At 36.4% G+C, this 20,194-nt stretch overlaps 1 protein-coding gene, 1 non-coding gene and 1 pseudogene across 2 annotated transcripts; 1 reads left to right on the top strand and 2 right to left on the bottom strand.

Moving 5' to 3' along the window:
* Positions 1-260: 260 nt before the first annotated feature.
* On the bottom strand, positions 261-10,475 carry LOC127642447 (uncharacterized; annotated as a pseudogene).
* Positions 10,476-10,819: 344 nt separating this feature from the next.
* On the top strand, positions 10,820-10,891 carry trnaa-ugc (transfer RNA alanine (anticodon UGC)). Its single transcript has one exon. It is a non-coding gene; the product is annotated as a tRNA-Ala (tRNA).
* Positions 10,892-11,027: 136 nt separating this feature from the next.
* LOC127642448 (lysosomal membrane ascorbate-dependent ferrireductase CYB561A3) lies at positions 11,028-18,322 on the bottom strand. Its single transcript, XM_052125063.1, has 6 exons — positions 17,522-18,322; positions 17,023-17,209; positions 13,920-14,122; positions 13,591-13,745; positions 12,903-13,068; positions 11,028-11,360 (listed from the first exon to the last, which is right to left on the bottom strand). Exons 1-6 carry the CDS (start codon positions 17,540-17,542, stop codon positions 11,337-11,339), a joined length of 756 nt encoding a protein of 251 aa, XP_051981023.1. The 5' UTR covers positions 17,543-18,322; the 3' UTR covers positions 11,028-11,336.
* Positions 18,323-20,194: the final 1,872 nt, after the last annotated feature.

The following is a 20,194-nucleotide window of genomic DNA, read 5'->3' as shown; positions in this document are numbered from 1 at the left end:
ATTCAATATTAAAGATCAATATTTATCAAGAAATATTGATCTCCTTCTCACCCACACCAATCATATCGTTTCTGAAGATATGGATTTAACCACTATAATCATATTGATTACATGTATGCTGCCTTTATGACCTTCAAAATTCTGGCCACCATTCACTTGTACTGTATGGACCTACAAAAATATGTGTTTTTCTTTGTGTTCAGCAGAAGAAAGTCAACATATATACCTGAAAAAAAACGTTGTCTCCTTCATTTGGTACACCACTTTTATGTATTTATTTTTTTACTCATTTTGTTTTACCAGGTTAAGCTTTACTGTAAAGCCTAACAAGTGTGCAAAAATCTAAACAAAATAAGACATTCATAATTTTATAAAGAATGTTTGCCCCTTGATTTCATGTGATTTGTGTTTAATAACACCTGGATCCTTTCTGATATAAGACAACTTTTTTTTTTTTTTTATCCAGTCAATTTCTCATGGATAAAATCATATCAATCTAATTTTTATCTTATTGAATGTCCTGTTCCTATCATAAATATGTCCAAATACTTTTAAAATGGGGTTGTGGATCCTTTTGAAGTCAACATGAAATGGCAAAGTTCACCCAAAATTCTCTCATCATTTACACACCCTCATGCCAACCCAAAAGGAGATCAATAGTTAAGTCTTTTCAGTCCTAAGCAGAATAAATAAGTAATGCACATCTGGGATGGCATGAGGGTGAGTAAATGATGGGAGAATTAACATTTTTGGGTGAACTATCCCTTTAAGATCATTGCCACTATACCTAGCCACCAAAATTTTAAAACTTCATACTCAAGTGTTCATTATTACAAAATGTTTACTTGGTTCATGAATTCATAATCATCCTGTATAAACGGAAATAAAAACAAGACATCCTTTGAGACTTAACAACATCCGAGTCCATGTGAGAACTCAATGCAGCATTAATAAACCAACATTTAAAGTAGACATATCTGCATTGTTACAACCTGTGCATCAACATGTACAGTTCTGCTAAGGTCATATAGTTTACATATACTGGGCTGGTTTGAGTATTTCTGTAACTGCTGATCTTCTGGAATTTTCACACACAACAGGCTCTAGATTTACTCAGAATGGTGCCACAAACAAAAAAAATCCAGTGAGTGGCAGTTCTGTGGACGGAAATGCCTTGTTGATGAGAGAGGTCAACAGAGAATTGCCAGAATGGTTTGAACTGACAAAGTCAACGGTAAATCAGATAACTACTCTGTAAAACTGTGGAGAGAACAATATCATCTCAGAATGCTATTCTGAGATACGGGTTGGCGCTGTTTTGGCAGCACGATGGGGACCTACACAATATTAGGCTTTAATGTTGTGGCTGATCGGTGTAAATAATCATGGACAATACATTTTCTGTAAACAATGTTGGATCATAGAAATGTAACAATTCTCATGATTTGTTTTTTCCTGCCTGGTACAGTACTGCATTTCTAAAAACAGAGCTAAAACTGTATGTGTATTTTGCCAAGGATTGAATATGAACAGATCCCTATATATCATTTTTGGCCTGTAAATTGTGGCAAAGGTAACAGCAATTCCTAATAGTGAAAAGAAAAAGGAATGGATTATGGAGTGTTTGTGATGTAAAGTCACTCTCAACAAACTCTCTGTACTTTGGTTTCCACTATCTCTTCAGGGTTATCCACAGAGCTGCGTTTCTTAGGCAACACAAGGGACACTTCCTGTTTATCCTCTAAAACCTTGGGTGTGTTCAAGCCAGTGTTTGGCAAAACTATGTGCAAGTTAGGGGTCTCCAAACAGGGAATCGTATCAGCTCTCTCTATTCCCAGCTCTGAGGATTTTAAACCCTCTTGCTGCTCAGTCTGTAGTTGTACATCCATATCTTCCAGTCCTGTTAAAGTGCCACCAATTGATTCAGTTTCCGGTATCTCTGAATCTACACTGAGCTCCAGTGTCACCTTGTGGCCATTGATTGGAATATTCTCTGCAACAGACCTGATCTCTCTCCTGAGTGAGGCTAGCTGGGCCTGTAGGAGTTCTTTATGCTGCACTTCAAGGCTCTCCATCTATGCAAAGAAAGAACAAACTAATCCAATTATTTATTTTAAAAGTTAACATGAATTAGTAAAAGTATGCAACAATATTGCCCTACAAAGCCAAATGTAGTAACACTGAAATATAAAAAATGGCTTCAGAGTTTTTCTATTTTTCCCAACTATTATAAAATACTCAATACGTTTCTCTGAAACTGATCATGCTCAAAGACTTTTCAGCAAGTCAGTCAACTCTGCACCATATTTAGAAGGCTCCCAGGCAGCTATTTTCTATGTAAACAATAGGGATTGCCATTTCGAGTAGTTTTTTAGTTGAGTTCTCTAACACATAAAGCAAAGAGTAATCGATTACTTGAAATTTCAAATTTAAGTTAAACTTTTGAACCAGTTTTTCTTATGGAAAAAAATTGCACTATGCATAAACAAAAAGATTTCATTTAAAACAACAACAACAACAACATTTGCATTAACACATAGAAACATACATTCCAAGTCTTCTGAAGTGATACTATTACTTTAAATAATTACAGCATTTTCTTTTTGGGAGACCTAAGTGGCAAGATTTAGATGAGAGAAGCAATTTTAATGTTGCCCACTGCTGGCAAAGGCACAAAGGAAAATCAAATAGCAAAATGAGTAGTGTTTTTACAGTCTAATATTTAAGATGAACGAGTGCTCAATTACAATTTAACATTTTCCCAGCTTGTATAGTTAATGCGCATGCGCATTATCAAGTTGATTGACAGAAGATGTCTGTATCTAAAAGTTGATTAGCTCTCTTATCTGTAGGTCAGGAGTACCTTTCTACATCCGTTGACCATTGGGTGTTCCAATTTCTCCCATTCAATTTAATAGAAGTGGCCGTTTGTGCTAAATAATCTCTGGAATAGTTTAGCCAAACCCATCTGCCACAGACACACCATTTCTGATATAAATCAAATGTGTTACAGCATTTTGTCTTTGAAGGGCAGAATATGACTCCCCTAATCAGCATGCCAGGCACATCATTGCCAAGTTATAACTAATAAGAGAGAGACATACTTAGCAAATACACATAAAATTGCTGTTGTGTAGGGGTACACTGATAATAAGTGGCTATGTCACAGAAGATTTTTATCCAAAACGTCTTGAAAATTCACTAATTACAAGAGCAGTCTCCCAAGAACAATATGGAGTTATGTGCCTTTTTCAATTGCACAATTGTGACTGGAATGTAAAAATACATTTCAGATCACCACATAACTTACTAAACTTATCCCTTCTAAAGTTTGCATATACATTCAGAACACTTACAAGTTTGACAACTTTTTGCTGGCTGTGGTCTGGACATTGATATGCTTGCAGTTCCTCAAACATTCTTACATTAGACTGAACCAGGCTTGCAACCTTATAATAATGAGAAAAGGAGAAACAGTATAAGCATCAGACATACAGTTCTTAACTGGCCTTATCAAACCCTCATGACAGAACATGAGTGAGTATTTATTGATAGAATTGTCATTCCTTTTTTGTTTAGAAAAATGTGAATACAGTAATCAAGATATGAACTCAGCAAAAAAAGAAAAGTCCCTTTTTCAGGACACTGTATTTTAAAGATAATTTTGTAAAAATCCAAATAACTTTACAGATCTTGATTGTAAAGGGTTTGAACAATATTTTCCATGCTTGTTCAATGAAACAAACAATTAACAATGCACCTGTGCAACAATGCCACTGTGGAACAGTCAGTAAGACACTAACAGCTTACAGACGGTAGGCAATTAAGGTCACAGTTATAAAAACTTAGGACACTAAAGAGACCCTTCTGCTGACTCTGAAAAAGATGCCCAGGGCCCTTGCTCATCTGCGTGAATGTGCATTAGGCATGCTCCATGGAGGCATGAGGACTGCAGATGTGGCCAGGGCAATAAATTGCAATATCTGTACTGTGAGACACCTAAGACAGTGCTACAGGGAGACAGGAAGGACAGCTGATCATCCTCGCAGTGGCAGACCACGTGTAACAACACCTGCACAGGATCGGTACATCTGAATATCACACCTGTGGGACAAGTACAGGATGGCATCAACAACTGCCCGAGTTCCACCAGGAACACACAATCCCTCCATCAGAGCTCATACTGTCCACAATAGGCTGAGAGAGGCTGGACTGAGGGCTTGTAGGCTTGTTGTAAGGCAGGTCCTTACCAGACATCACCGGCAACGATGTCACCTATGGGCACAAACCCACCTTCGCTGGACCAGGCAGTACTGGCAAAAAGTGCTCTTCACTGACAAGTTGCAGTTGTCTCACTCTCGTTTATCGTCGAAGGAATGAGCGCTACACAGAGGCCCCGTGTCTGTGAAACTTGTTCAGTTTATGTCTTAGCTGCTGAATCTTTTTATGTTCATACAAATAATTACACATGTTATGTTTGCTGAAATTAAAAGCCGTTTATCCAGCCGAAAGTGAGAGGACGATTCTTTTTTTGCTGAGTACATTTCACTCTAAAAAGCATACCTGTTCCTTGAGCTGTTTTATCTCAGATTGTAGTGTCTTCTCCATGGTCTCCTTCTCTTGGCGTAGTGTGTCAATCTGTTGGTGGAGTTCCAGAAGCTGTTTCTGTATGCGGTGTTTGTTCAAAACCCTCAGCCACCTGAAAATGTTTAATTCTATCATCATTTACTAACCCTCATGTCAGGCTGGACTAAAAAAACAAAACGATTTTTCGATTAATTGTTTTTAAACTGGTCAATTTTATATAGATTCTCAAAAGCAATGGATCAATCTTTTACTCTATGCACAACCCTCCATTACAATGAAAGAAAAAAAAATTAAACCCTTCACATTTGCTACCAAATTTTGCGCTATTCAAGAAAAATGTATATATTTGGCAATTTTTTATATTTTGGTAAATTTTAAGATTACTCAGATTACTCAAATTTTAAGATGCCATCTCAGATGTGTTTGACTTTTTATTCTGCTGAACACAAACACAATTTTTTTGAAGAATATTTCAGCTCTGTTGGTCCTCACAATGCAAGTGAATAGATACCAAAATTTTGAAGTGCCAAAAGGACATAAAGGCAGTATAAATATAATCCATTTTACTCCATATCTCCAGAAGAAATATGATAACTGTGGGTGCGAAACCATGTTCACTTTCACTTCCACATTCTTCTAGTTTTCTCTCTGGCGATTCAAAATTTTCATGCATATCACCACCTAATGGGCAAGGAGGAGAATTTATAGAAAAAGGACTTAAATATTGATCTGTCTCCCAAACACACCTCTTAAATAACTTCTGAAGATATGGATTAACCACTTGAGTCTTATGGATTACTTCTATGCTGCCTTTTGGTAAATTCTGGTACCCCTTCACTTGCATTGTGAGGACATACAGAGCAGAAATATTCTTCTAAAAATTAGCTGGGTTTGCATGAAGGTGAGTAAATGATGAATGAATTACAACTTTTGTGTGAACTATTAAAAGTGGCAAAAATGACAGATGAATGAACAAATCTAAGTTGAATTTTCTATCGTGTGTATTCTGGAAAAAAGTTTATAATGAGGTTACCCGTTCAGTGAGAATACCAGTGGATGTGTCAAAGATCATGCTGCCTCCCTGTCCATCAGGGTCCATAAGGACTAGAGTCTGTGTCCCATCAGATGAATGCTGGGAAGACCCCACCTCCTCTTCAGCACCAAGTGGGATTCCATTTCTCTCACCATCTTCCTTCAAACACAATGTAGTTAACGCTATTTTAACATCAAAAACAACATGTTTAGTATTAACGTATGCTTGCTTTCTGATGAATATGCATTGAAAGGACAGTTCACCTAAAATTGAAAATTCTGTCATCATTTCTTACCCTCATGTTGCTCCAAACCCATATTACTTTCTTTCTTCCGTGGAACACAAAAGGCAGAATTAGCCTCTTTCATAATTCACTTTCACTGTATGCAAAAAAGATGCAATGAAAGTGAATGGTGACTAATGGAGGCTAACATCTCCTTTTCTGTTCCACAGAAGAAAAAAGTCATAAGGCTTTGGAATAGCATGAGGGTGAGTAAATGATGATAGAATTTTCTTTTTTTTGGTGAACCAGCCCTTTAACTGAAGCTTTGACATGCCATTGTGAGTGTTAGAGTTTGTCTACCTTTGGTTCCACCGTCAATAGGGTATCAGTGCCAGCGGTCAGGATAGGCTGAGTTAAGATGGATCCAATGCTAGTGTGATCTCCATCTAGTCCAAAACTCACTTCTAGCCCTTCATATGCTTTAACATAAGCCTCTGAACTCGCTCCATAATACTGTCGACAATTCACATTCTGTAAGAGTATTTATATGAAAGTATGTATTTATAATTGTTTGGAATGGCAGCATGGATATGTAAACAAGGATCAACTAGCAGACATCTAACCTGTGAAAAACCCATGTTATCCACCTTTACCTGTGTGACATGGATCTGGAATGTGGTGTGGGGATTTCGAAAGTGCGTCTTATAGTGTTTGATGGCTTCATCCCTCCTGTTGAAACCATTTCTACAGCGGTAACAGTGCCAATGAGCACCCTTAAACCTTTTTTCTCCTTTAATAGTGCCCACAATTTCACAATGGTTACAGCATCGCAGCACTTTTAAGCCTGCACAGGAAAAACAAGTGTAATACAAAGACTGACTCCTCAAATTGGGACAGATTAACAAACATGCATCAGTAATGTTTTATAAGAAAGAATCTATTACTTGCAATGTAAAGATTGTGAGACAAAATCAGATGTTGTTTATTTATAGGCCTAGTCCCTATAAGTCACTTTATATAGTGAGTCTATAGCATCAGTGTACTGTATATCACCTGCAAAATCAATGCCTTTGTCCACATGCTTGATGCGGAAGTGAGATCGCAGGATGACGGGGTCTTGGTAAGCCTCAGCAACAGAGCACAGTGGGCAGTGCATGTGCACTCCTTGCTCCTGCCCCACACACTTCTCATCCTGACACAGCACAGGTGTGTATGCGTGTTCTGTTCCCCTGATCCGAACCGACGGATGGGCCTAGAAAAACAGTACATTTGCATGCATTTCTAAAAGAAACTGATTAATTAATTCTTCCTGATCAAGATGTGAATCACTTTGGTATCAACAGCTTTCACTATTCCTCATTTTAATACCATTTGAACTCAATTAAGATTCATCTGTAAAGAGGTTTTCACAATACATATCCTTCCTAAGAAGCTTTACGAAGAATAATGCCTTACAAACACCCCAGTTTCAAGGCAAATGAGACAGTGGCAAGGAAAATCTCAATAAATGAGGAAGAAATCGAGGGAGGAACCAAGATTAAGCTGGGGGAGCCTACCCCCTCAGGCTGGCATACATTTAAACAAAATGTATTCAAAGCACACATGTCTACATTCATATGTGCATGCAGTCAAATGCAAATGTTATTTTTACTAGATGTAATCCAGCCATTGTATTAAAGATAACATATTTTGTAAGCTACAACATTTTTTTTTTTTAAATACTCATAATTATTCATTTCAACCTAAATCAAATGCAGAATGTGTTACGCATAATTTTAGTGCACCGAGTATCTGCTGCTGATATTTATTGGCCAATTATTTACCAAATTAAAACCATCGGCAAATCGGTTAATAGCATGAAAATGCTGATATGAAAAATGATGGTTTATTTCTAATTAATAAGTAACACACTTTGTTAAAACTCTGTGAATTAAAATGTACAATCCAGAAATAATAAAAGCCACAATATGTAGAAGGGTTAGCACTTCAAAGAACATGTCATTTTATATTTTTATTCTTTCTCGTTTTCAAGTTAAAGTGGAAAAACCGTTGTAAACGGACGTAACAGTTGTTAAAATAGCACTTTGAAACCAGCAGCCTTTGATTTTTGAGACATCTGTATTATCTCCATTAATGCTGCAAGATTGATTGAATTAAGATATGGCCTTGCATGGTTACTAAACCTTAAAATGTTGAGTTAAAATATAGTCTGAATTCAGCACTTCAGTCAGTGTTGTGTGAGCAAGCAGCACCCTCTAGTGTTCTGAACAGCATTATCCCACTGTAATAAATAATTCAAAAGGTTTTTGTTCCTTTGGTTAAAACGTTTTAGTTTTCCATGTTATGGTTGACATTTCCGTTAAATTGCCAAACATAAGCATACAATTAACTTGTTATGTTCTATTATAGGCAGTATAATATATATATATATATATATATATATATATATATATATATATATATATATATATATATATATATATAGATATATAGTTCTGTTGTTTTGAACTGCAAAAAACAGAAGTGCAAAATAGATTTAGAAGTGCAAAATAGATTTAGAAGTACAAAATAACGTTTTATTATCAAGTTATCAAATTTAGATATTTTTTGTATCTTTCATTGAGGCTCTTTTTAAAATTGTGGCCTGTGTTCAACAGATCCAATCTATGTTCAATGTAAATTATTTATTGTTAGAACAGTTAAAAAAATAAAAAATAAAAAAATCTTCTTGTACATTTTAAAAGTCTCAACTCAACTCACCTTTATTTATATAACACTTTTTTAAATGTTTAAATTATACAAATTGATTCACATTTTTTGTGGTACAAACAATAAAAGGAAGAAAATAACAGAACACCAGAGACATACCTTTACAACACACTTGAAAATGTCTTAATTCCCTTAAAAATGAATCCATTACTCAGACTTAAAAGCTAATTCAAAAAGATAAAACTTAAACTTTGATTTAAAAAATCTCAGTAGAAGGGGAGGAATAGGGAGATCATTCATAACTTGGGGGAAACCACAGAAAAAGCTCGATCACCTTTAGATTTCTGTCTAGATCTTGGAACTGCTAACAGCATTTGGTTGCACGATCTCAATAGCCTAGAGGAATTATAGAGCCTAAGAAGGTCATTGATGTACTGTGGAGACTGGCAATGCAGTGCTTTAAAAACAAACAATAAAATATTCAAGTAGACTCTGCACTTAACTGGCAACCAGTGAAGGGAAGACAAGATGGGAGTAATATGTTCCCTTTTCTTGGTGCCAGTCAATACACTGGCTGCCGCATTCTGCACAAGCTGTAGATGGTATTTCTGCTTATGACCAATTCCCGAGTAGAGAGAATTACAGTAGTCAAGGTGGGATGAAATAAAATAATGAATTATCAACTCCAGATCTTTAAATCCAAGAAAAAGCTTTATTTTATAAATAACTTTAAGATGATAGTAGCTTCTTTTAACTAGAAATTATTTGCTCATTTAAAGCAGCTGAATCTAGTATTACACCAAGATTGCTCACATTGTCCTTTTCAGTAATCGCTAGTGATGCATAAGTGAATGGGCTAATGCCTCTTTAGATTTAGATGGGCCAAAAATAACAACTTCTGATTTTTTTGTAGTTTAACCAAAGAAAGTGCTTAGATAGAGACACTTAACATCCTTCAAACAATTCATGAGCGACATTAGCAATTGACTGTCTCCCATTTTTAGTAGGAAGTAAAGCCGTGTTTCGGCGGCATAAGAATAAGAAAAAAAAAAATCCAATAATATGGGGCCTAGCACAGAGCCTTGAGGGATACCATATTTTAAGTGAGCTGAATATAATGCTGAATTTCCCATTTTAACAGAAAATGTTCTATCTGCTAAATAAAACTTAAACCATTTTAGCGCAGTCCCCTGACTGCCAACCTCACACTTCAACCGATCCAAAAGGATAGAATGGTCAAGTGTCGAAGGCAGTGCTAAGGTCGAACATAATTAAAATAGCAGCTAATAAAATATAATTAAAAACTTTTGTTATTGGACAGAAAGTTTGGATGTTTTATACCTATAGATATTCTTTTAATCTGCAATTATTCAAAATTTTAGAGCCCCTAGAGGTAAATACAAGCATTGCCACATTAAATTGCAATTTAATTTAGAGGCAAGTTTATAAACAAATAGGAAAGTCATTACCACCACCATGCCAAATCGTCCAAAAAGCTATTGTCTGCAGAGAGCATTTTATTATTCATGCGAATGAAAATAAATTACAGATGCTTAAACTGGCACATAATACAATACTTATCAATATATCTCGATAAATCTTAATAAAATACTAAGGAGTTGTTATCAGATCATATAAGGGTTTACAACACAAATATTATATATTTCACTTAATTACATTGGTCTAAAATGTTACAATTGCGTAATGCTGTTTTTAGGCTAACAATTTTAGCACGCTAACGCAGAACTCACAGCATTTCCGTTTAAACTGCTACTCACCACAAAAGCTGACATGCTTCTGATATGATACAGTGGTCCTCTTTAAAATCAGTTGTCCGGTTGTAGTCTTCAGCCTATGAAACATCCCATATAGAGCGGTTGTGTGTGATTCGTCATATGTGCGTACACACATTCACACTGCAAGTTTGCAGCCACATAAACATTGATGAACGTGATGACGCTTAGGCGTTGTTAGAATTCAACTTAAGTTAACTTCATTGGCCATACGCAAATGTGGAGGAATTTTAAACCAATCAGCACCACAATCGACGAGTATGTGACGTTGACACCGCTTCTACCATAGACATGTATTTTATGTCTATGACCTCAACCGCTTTATGTTTTTTATTTAGAATGATTCCGTTATACTTATCGTTAGACACGTTAATAATGTTATGTATGTTTTTTCTCTCTCTTTTTCCTGTTTATTAATTCACTTAAACAAACTTAAACGATAATTAAGATATAATTTAGCAAAATATACCACAAGGGGATGTAGCTCAGTGGTAGAGCGCATGCTTTGCATGTATGAGGCCCCGGGTTCAATCCCCGGCATCTCCACTTTTTTTTTTGTACTCAATACACTTTTTAGGCTATTACAAATACATCATCAACTAATTCACGACAAAATATTAAACAACTTTAGATAACATAAAAAAGAAATGTAAAATGCACTTTGCAGCAAAAAGCAGGCGAATTTATTTATTTGGTGTCTTGCAATTATCTTCCTAACCAGAGGAGGTCTTTCTCTAACATTGACTGTTACATATCAATTAAATTGACAATCAGTGGGCTAATTAATACATGATATATTGTTTATTTGCAGCCGAGATAAAATACAGCATATAATAGATGAACAGACAGCAGTCAGTTTATTGCAACAGAATACAGACCAACCCTTCAGCTGATTAGTTTGGCTCATTAAAATGAAGGAATCAGGAAGTAATTTGCATGATAAATTGTGATAGTCTGCATGTTTCTTCCTTTTTCTTGTTTGCTTCAGTCTTCATCTTGCATCTGCCATCAAAGGCTAAAAAACAAATAAAAAGAAGAGGGAAACAATGCATTTTATCTATTCACTCCTTGCTCAGATTTACGTTGTTAATGTTACAACCATTACATTTTAAATTTTAAAGTTTGGCCTGGCACCACAATTAAGTAGTCAAATTCTGTACCATATTTTAAGCATCTAATGAAGTTCTAATCTCACATTGTTATGTATGCCGGTTCTGGTTTACAGCTTAAAAAATATAAACATTGAGGAGTATGCAGTATGCATTTTGTATGCAATTTGAGGAGTAGCCTATGCAGTAGGTCTTACAGAAACCATGAACCTCAAGATGAAAAAATTTATTTTCACTAGGTGATTTTTTTAGGTGTTCTAGATCCCGATTCCACCTGGTATTAAGATGCTCTTCGGGTGATCCTAAATGTGGTATTTAGGGCTGTGGTCAGCCTTAAATACAGGTCTTAACAGGGTCTAAATGTTTTGTGATTGGATCACCAAAACCACAAACGAAAGTGGTCAAAAACGTGACCAGATCGGATTTGAGGTGTAAACGCTAATCCGTCCTGTATGCGTCCCTGCAGCAGTGAATCCCGGTTGCTACCCATCACGTGAAATACGGGATCACACATTGTGCTAAAACGTGCTAATTCTGTGGCGGGTGTGGCAAGGGACTGTCTGAAAAGTCCACAAATGGGGGTAAAACTGTGGAGCTTTTTCTGTCTATAAATGTTCAACAAGATCAAACAATATAGGAACACAATACCCCACACCTAATCAGCCACATTAAAACCACCTGCCTAAAATTGTGTAGGTCCCCCTCATGCCACCAACACATCGCCAACCCGCAGAATAGCATGCTGAGATTATATTCTTCTCACCACAATTGTACAAAGCAGTGCTCTGAGTTACCGTAGACTTTGTCAGTTCAAACCAGTCTGGCCGTTCTCTGTTGACCTCTTTCATCAACAAGGTATTTCCATCCGCAGAACTGCCACTCAATGAATGTTTTTTGTTTTTGGCACCATTCAGAGTACATTCTATAGACTGTTGTGCATGAAAATCCCAGGAGATCAGCAGTTACAGAAATACTTAAACCAGCCCATCTGGCACCAACAATCATCCATGCGATTATCTAATCAGCCAATCGTATGGCAACACGCAACAGTGCATACAATCATGCAGATATGGGCCAGGAGCTTCAGTTAATTTTCACATCAACCATGTGAATGGGAAAAAAGTTGATCTCGGTTTTTTGGACCGAAGCATGATTGTTAGTGCCTATAGTAATGCTATAACTTTATTATTGAAATTATGTATTTTTATTTTGACGTGGCAATAAAACGCCTTTGTAGTAAGGCACTAAGACACCTAAAAAAATAAATGTCTTCGCTATTTTTTTTCACCTTGCAGTTCAGGGCTTCCGTAATATCTTAATCTATGCATAATCTGAAATATAATATTGATTGTAGTGGCAAATTAATATAAATAATAAGAATAAGAATAATACTTTATCTTCAATTAACAATTTATTTGGCATCATAAATCAGAGGTCATCATACTCACCCTGTTGCTCTCATGCTCAAACTCTGGATTCTTCCATTTCTGATTGAACAGAATTTTTAGCACCACCAATCCAAAAATTGCAACCAAAATACCTAATGAGTTTGCAAACAGAGCTTCAGCAGGCAACGCTGTATATGGTTCTGTATTACTTCCATTATTCCCGTTTCTGCTGAGACACAATTGATTAGGAACAGGAGTGTGTGGAACAGCTACAAACAGATCTGACATCAATAAAACACTATTTAACAAGCATTAATGATAATTAGATGGTAATTTCACTGTAATAAGAGCCTTTTAACCAATACAATGTTAAAATGAATTACGTTAATTACATATCTGATAAATTGCAGCTTATTTGTTGTCTCTAAAACACTCGGCAGAATATTTCTTAAAGCTGCATGGCAATTTGAAGTTCCTTATAAGTGAATGTATTAAGACTGGCATAGTATTGGCACTGGTTTTTCATACTTCAAAATGATTTAAAATTGTCATTCTAAATTTATACCCTGGGTTATCTCAATCCGTGTTTCAATGTATTTATTACCTTGTGTTATTAATGTACCCACTGTATGTAAAGCCAGGATTAGATGTGGCCTTAACCCAGGGTTAAAACTGACATTAACATAGTATCTTTAGAGTATCTTAAAAATGCCCATCAATGTGGTTTTAGTTTTGCAGAGTAACTCACAGTGTCAGGAGTAGTTTCTCATTGATCCCTGACAGGCTGGAAATGAGACCCAGGATGAAGATCGCCATGCCCATTGAGATATGGATCGGTTTCACGAGGGCTTTAAATGCCACAGGGGTCCAGGGAAATAAGAAGGCCCCCAGACCTACAAACCACTATCCAATCAGAAGAGGACACAGGACAGATGAAGATGATGTCAAGCTTTATACTTTTGGGATTTGATGGAGTAGAAGTAGAATCTAAAGAGCTTTACCAAGCATGGAACAATGAAAATAGTGAGACATGTCATTCATGAGGCTAATAAACATTGAGTAGCCCTTTTGTTGTACCTGCAAAGTGAACAGGGCCACTGTGGAGATTCCAGTCCAGCTGTGAAGGGAATACAGGTGAGGGATGTTGTAGGTACGGTGAAAATCAAAGACAGCACACAAGCCAAGTATTGCGAACACCATTGCGACAAACAGCAGCCCTGCATGTGTCAGCTTACACCACCACCTGCTCCAGGTGAGAGGAACCCGGTATAGCACTATGGCTAGGAGAGTGAAACAAGGAGAGTGACAAAGACAGATAGAAAGTGAAAACTAAGTGAGGACTTAGTTACAAGACTGTAATATGTAGAATCAAAGTTAAGTCTGTAATGTTTTTCATTGTTAAAAATACACTACCTTCTCTTATCCCGGAATTCGCAGAAAAAAACGATAAGCTATTCGTAAGCAGTGTACATCTATGGTCAAAACATTGTTGATTTGTTTAAGGTTCTAGACCAGCCTGACGCAGCAACACTGGCTTAACCAGTGGCATGAATTTTGGGGTGGGACTATATTTATGTTCTATGTGAACAGTGAGGTTCTTCACCAAGAAATGTTTTTGGACAGTATCATGGTAAAATGCCATGTTTGTTTTGACATGCAATGACAAGTATCGACCGCTGTATAAGACGATAGTCTTTGAAAAGTGCCCATAGGAATGTTTTATTGTGCAGAGGTTGGTCTTTACTACACCGTAAGCCCTTATGTTGTCATTAGTGGAAAAATCATGTCATAATTAAACATTACTTGAAATGACAAGTTCTAGGCTCATAACGCAATAAAGATCTACAGTATGTTTCTTTCTTATTTTTCTTAAACTTCTTCGATTTTAAGTGTTAATAACTTGAATTATTTCATTATGTTTCCTTGGTCATAGGCATTTAAGTAGTTGTTATTAAGGTTTTAGCTCTTTTTGTAATATTATTTATGTTGTTTTCTTGCAAATAGTTGTTTCGTCTGATTTCACCATTAGGGTGATCTGTGTCCCATTTGGTCAACTGGACCATGTTAACACTATTTTAGTTCTCCTTGTGCATCTGCAACTGAACTATTTGTGTCTATGCATTTCTGTGGAAAAATAAGTTTATTTAATTATTGATCTACTGTACATTCAGTTTAAATCTTCTTTTTTTAAGCGGTGTGTCACGGTTTGCGCACCACGTGAACCAAGGAAAGAAGGGCAGGACTCAAAAATGCAGAAAATGAAATATATTAAACAAATAAAAGTGACAACAAAAAAGGAAACAGAAAACTAGTAATTAGTCTACACTCCAAAAAATATTTTTGCATATTTTTAAGATTTATCCATTTCAATTTAATAACAAATTTCCATCAAATTGAATTGAATAGTCTTGAAGAAAATGTAATAAATAAAACTTGCATTTTTTAAGATTTGTACATTTTATTTTGTTAAAGATTAGGCAATTCAATTAGATGGAAATTTGTTATTTAATTGAAATGGATACATCTTGAAAATAGGCAAAAATATTTTTTGGAGTGTAGGGCGAATAAATAAAGATGGAATGGGCAGGAGCAAATCTGAAAAACAAAACAGGAGACACTATTGACTGGATCAGGAAACAAAACAAACTGGCACAAGACAACGCACGCTAAAATAGGAAGAGAAATCAAACAGGTTAACAGGTGGGACAAATTATCTAATAATAGGCAAACAAGGAGGCTCTCACAAGACACAAACGCCCAAATGGCATGAGTGCATATCGCCATGAAAATAAGGCATTATACGCTCATGCCAACTGAGTGACAAAATGAGAGAATGTGAAGAAATGCCAAACAAAGCAATGCCACACATTCCCACACTAGTCAAAGCCTGAGCACACATCGTGGGGCAAATGCCACATGATGCATGCAACAGGCGACAAAACGAGACAGGACACCTGTGCAAGAGTTTGGCCACACACAAACTCGACCCCTCAGACCGAAGTGACTGAACCTCAGCACAACATGAAAAAAGATCATGAACTGGATGTGCAGTGCAAAGCGAATGCAACGCACTCTCCTTGAATACGAGAAACTGTATGTGTGTTTCTCCAAAATATTTCTGTTTCAGATATCAGTGAAGTGAGAATAGCAGTAGAGAGGTGGACAACTGGACCTCATAGACCTACTATTGTCCATAAAGAGAAGACTGTTCTTGGTCTATGACCTGACTCGGACCATTGGAGCCTATATGCGGAACTAAAGCATCATGCCAACAATCAATGAGAAAAACGATGTACATGATGACCGTGTTCAGAAATGTTCTATAGTTATCTATGATTTTAACCAATCAGAATTCTAGGAGCTATAGAATTAACATCAACTTAATGCTGTATCTGTCTATAAGTATTGATATTTTTGGACCTGAGTTCAGTTCGTGATTCTCCTGTCTTCGAACTCAGAGGCTTTTTTACGACTGACTTCTGCCATTTGATTTTCCAAACAACTGTCTTCAGTAAAATTTGAACTAATTTGATTGACACCATGACTCCTGGTCTTCATTCTAAGCTTACTGGTCTACGGGTCCAAGCTGTAATCCCCTTTAAGCCCTAGATGTTTCACAAAAACATTTGTCTTAAGATGGTTATTTATATCTTCAGCTTTAGTGTGTCATTAGGAAATACAAATTTTAGACTCCCAAACGTTACTTTTACAAATAGAATAGAATCATTCTGGGATTACATGAAGAGACAGAAGCAATTGAGACAGCCTAAATAGATAGAAGAACTGTGGCGAATTCTCAAAGAAGCTTGGAACATCCAATCTGCCAACAACCAAGAAAAACCAGGTCCAGGTGTACCAACAAAAATTAGTGCTGTTTTGAAAGCAAAGTTATTCACACCAAATATCGATTTAGCTTTTTTGATGTGTACTAGACTTTGTATGACGTTAATTAATAAACAAAAACTATTTATAGCATTATTTTTGTAGACGTCCTCACTATGCAACATTTTTCACAAGTGCCTAAAAAATGTTCACAGTACTATGTTTAATCTCATTGCTGTCTAAAATAAATTGTTTATATTTCAAAAAGCTTAGAGAGAAGAAAATGAAGGAGATCTGCCAGTTAAAAAGAGACAGCAACAGCATTCATGCATCTGAGACAGACAGTGAATGTCTTCACCATTGCCGTACAGCACTACCAGGCTTGTCAGCATAAGGACTGGGTGCCAGTTAAACTCCAGAAAAGAGCCATTCCAAGCAAATCCTCCTCTCCAGATCCCACTCCAGAGGCACACAAACATCACACACAAAAACCCTAGAAACACACTCAACATATACAACACATAGAATGACACTGGCAAGCGCATCTGTGTGTGTAAAAGAAAGAGTAAGAAAAAAATATCAAACAAACAATGAAAAATAATACAAATTTAATATTGATTTCAGAACAAAACATCACTTCTAACTATAAAGTTTTTTATACTTCTAAAGTTATTATATTCAATAGCTTTATTATTCTTCAGATAATACCATTAATGTCTAACAAAGCTGTGTAATGACATTCTAAACATAATAAACGCTTACAATTTTCAAATGCAACTAATACTTTTATGTTAATAAAATATCAAGCATATATAGTCATGAAATGTTAGCTTACAGTCTCAAAAATGGAGCCTTACCTTGTTATATGTTCCAATCATTCAATGGATGTACCGGATTTTGATCTCTGTCTCTCTCCGTCTCTCACTCTCTTTGATTTTCTATCATGTGTCTGACCGCAGATTTTTGAGAGATGTTGTGCAATTCATGGTCATGCTGTTGTTCTCATTTAAGCTCAAAAGAATATAAGAAAGACATTTTGCTTGAACAGTTGTCTGCTTCTAACTTCAGAATAGCAGATCTTTAATGGGTGCCAAGGCTTTGGAAAATTGAATATTTTTTGTGATATTATTGAGGAAAAAAAATAGCTTTAGCTAAATAAATATCACAAGCAATTTTGGACCATTTTCTATTTATTTGCACTTTTGAGCTGTTTGACATAGGATTTATCCTTTTTTTTTAAGCTTAACTTAAAGTTTAAGGAAGGAAATAATTTATAGTCACAAACTAAAGGGCTGATTGAATTGACCTTTGCCATTTGATTTGCCATTGCTACTGTTCTTTCTTTCTGCTGTGTCACATAGATATGCGCACCACAAAGGCCTAAGTGTTGCTCTGTAATGAAGCATGTAATCAGTTTTTATGTCACACTAGATAGCCACATGCCAAGAAGTTCTTTCATAAGCTACTGTGTGAACACAGAATGCAAACACAGCATGATAATACATTTCAACGAGTCTCTTCTTTTAAAATGTCACTAAGAGTGTAGACAGTCCTACTCGACCTTTATCTAAATGGCACCTTTCCTCCATGCTGGACACGAGATGTGAGGTAAATGATTGGTATTGTACAGGAACTAACCTAAAGATAATTCAGACGGAGACACCAGTGATGTAGGTCATCATAAAAGTACAAACTTGAAGACTTTAGGTGTCTTTTAATCTGTCAGTCAGTTACTTACATTTGACCTAATTGAAGGAATAACAGCGTGCTCTCTTCTTTCATTTGCCATTTAATCACACAGCAGTGCTTTGTGAGGAAAAGCTTTGTGCCATTTAATGCCATTAAAAAAAGAGAAGAGTCTTATTGTGAACACAGTGTGTTTTCATGGTTACAGAATGTTCTGGAAACATATAAAGTTTTAAGCAAAATTCACAAGCAGGTAAAGTCACATTTTAAGATGGTATGGGGGTAAAAGCACATTTTAGGGCTAATCATATATCATATATTATAATGGATGTTTCAGAAGTGAAAGGCATACATAGACAAATATGCTTTGTGCAGATTTCCTTATTATCCTCATCCTCAATGAAGATTGAAATATATTGGTTCTTTTCAAAAAGAAGCTCCCCATTTTCCGAGATTAGGATACGGTGGCTTGGAACGTCAGGTCGAAAGCAGAATTTCTTTATTACAGAATGTGGCAGCAAGGTGTCAATCATATCTTGGCTGGTGCATTTTGTGATAAAGGCTTCCACATCCAGCTTCTCTTTGCTTATAAAGGCTCGCACATTCCTGCTGCTCCTGTTCAGCACGCTAGTTTTAGCGTTTGCGTTGCCCATTGCCTCACTTGTATGCCTGATGATGAGTAGAATACAAATTCATGTAATGAAAATATAAAATATAACATAAATGGCAATATCTGGTGGGATGAATAAACATGTATGCAGTTCTACATATACTGTCAATGAAATATGTTGTAAAAAATATTTAACATTTGACTTTTAAGCATATTGGCCTCACAAGGGCTTTGGACACTTAGGTTTAAAAAAAAAAAAAAAAATGACAAAACAATAGATGTACTGTTCAAAATGTAAATAATAGCACTTTTCCACTGCATGTTACGGTTCGACTCGCCTCAACTCTACTCACTTTACTTTTCTGAGCTTGCATTTCCACTTCAGTTTAGTGCCCCTCAACGTGGGTGGGATTATAGGCTGATCGGCATATTTGCACCGCATCTACTGCCGTGACATCATCTTAAACACGACACAAACTGACCAAAACAATAACACAACCGCTAGCTGTTAGCTACTAGCTCATTGTGCTGCATAAATCATTTGTTGCATGGTGATTTCACACAAGTGTAACAGTTAAATTGGCCTGGTTGTTTTAGAAGTAAGCTTCCAGTAGCTGGTCAACTAAATAAAAGTGAAGCTTTCAAGCAGAATATAGGCTTAACATAACAAAATGTACCATCCTCCATCGTGGACTACAGGGCACTCTCCCTCCTATTGCTCAACTGTTTAGATAGTGTCCATTTGGTTGAACCACTTCCACTTTTCCTTGATGGTTCTGTAGTCACTTTAAAGTTTTTTTTACTTTTTCCTACACTGTTGATAGATCTGGTGGTAGCCGTGTGCGGCCAACAGCTGTGACATTTCCTGAGAGACATTTTCGTTTCGCTCATCGCTAACGAGTGGACCGTCTGCACCTCGTTTATTGACCACGGCATGGTTTTGCGCACAGCCATTTATTTTTTCACAATTCAACAGTCGTGTGAACAAATTATACTGTTAATGCTGTTGCTAACTTTAAAACTAGTGGGTTGATGTCGCGTGTCGGAAATCCAGTGACGCTGATAGTGACGATTCTCCCTAACCAATCAGTGATCTGCAGGATTTTGACGTCACATTTAGTATCGGCTCGGCTCGCTTGGGACCGAGGTGGTACTAAAAAAGGTACCAGGTACTATCCACAGTGGAAAACCCCAAAAAAGCGAGCAGAGTCGACTCGTACCATGATCATATTAG

The sequence above is a fragment of the Xyrauchen texanus genome, unplaced genomic scaffold (genome assembly GCF_025860055.1).
Source record: "Xyrauchen texanus isolate HMW12.3.18 unplaced genomic scaffold, RBS_HiC_50CHRs HiC_scaffold_621, whole genome shotgun sequence".
NCBI classification, from domain to species: Eukaryota; Metazoa; Chordata; class Actinopteri; order Cypriniformes; family Catostomidae; genus Xyrauchen; species Xyrauchen texanus.
Note: the sequence above shows the minus strand (reverse complement) of the source record. Positions and strands in the feature narration are given on the sequence as shown.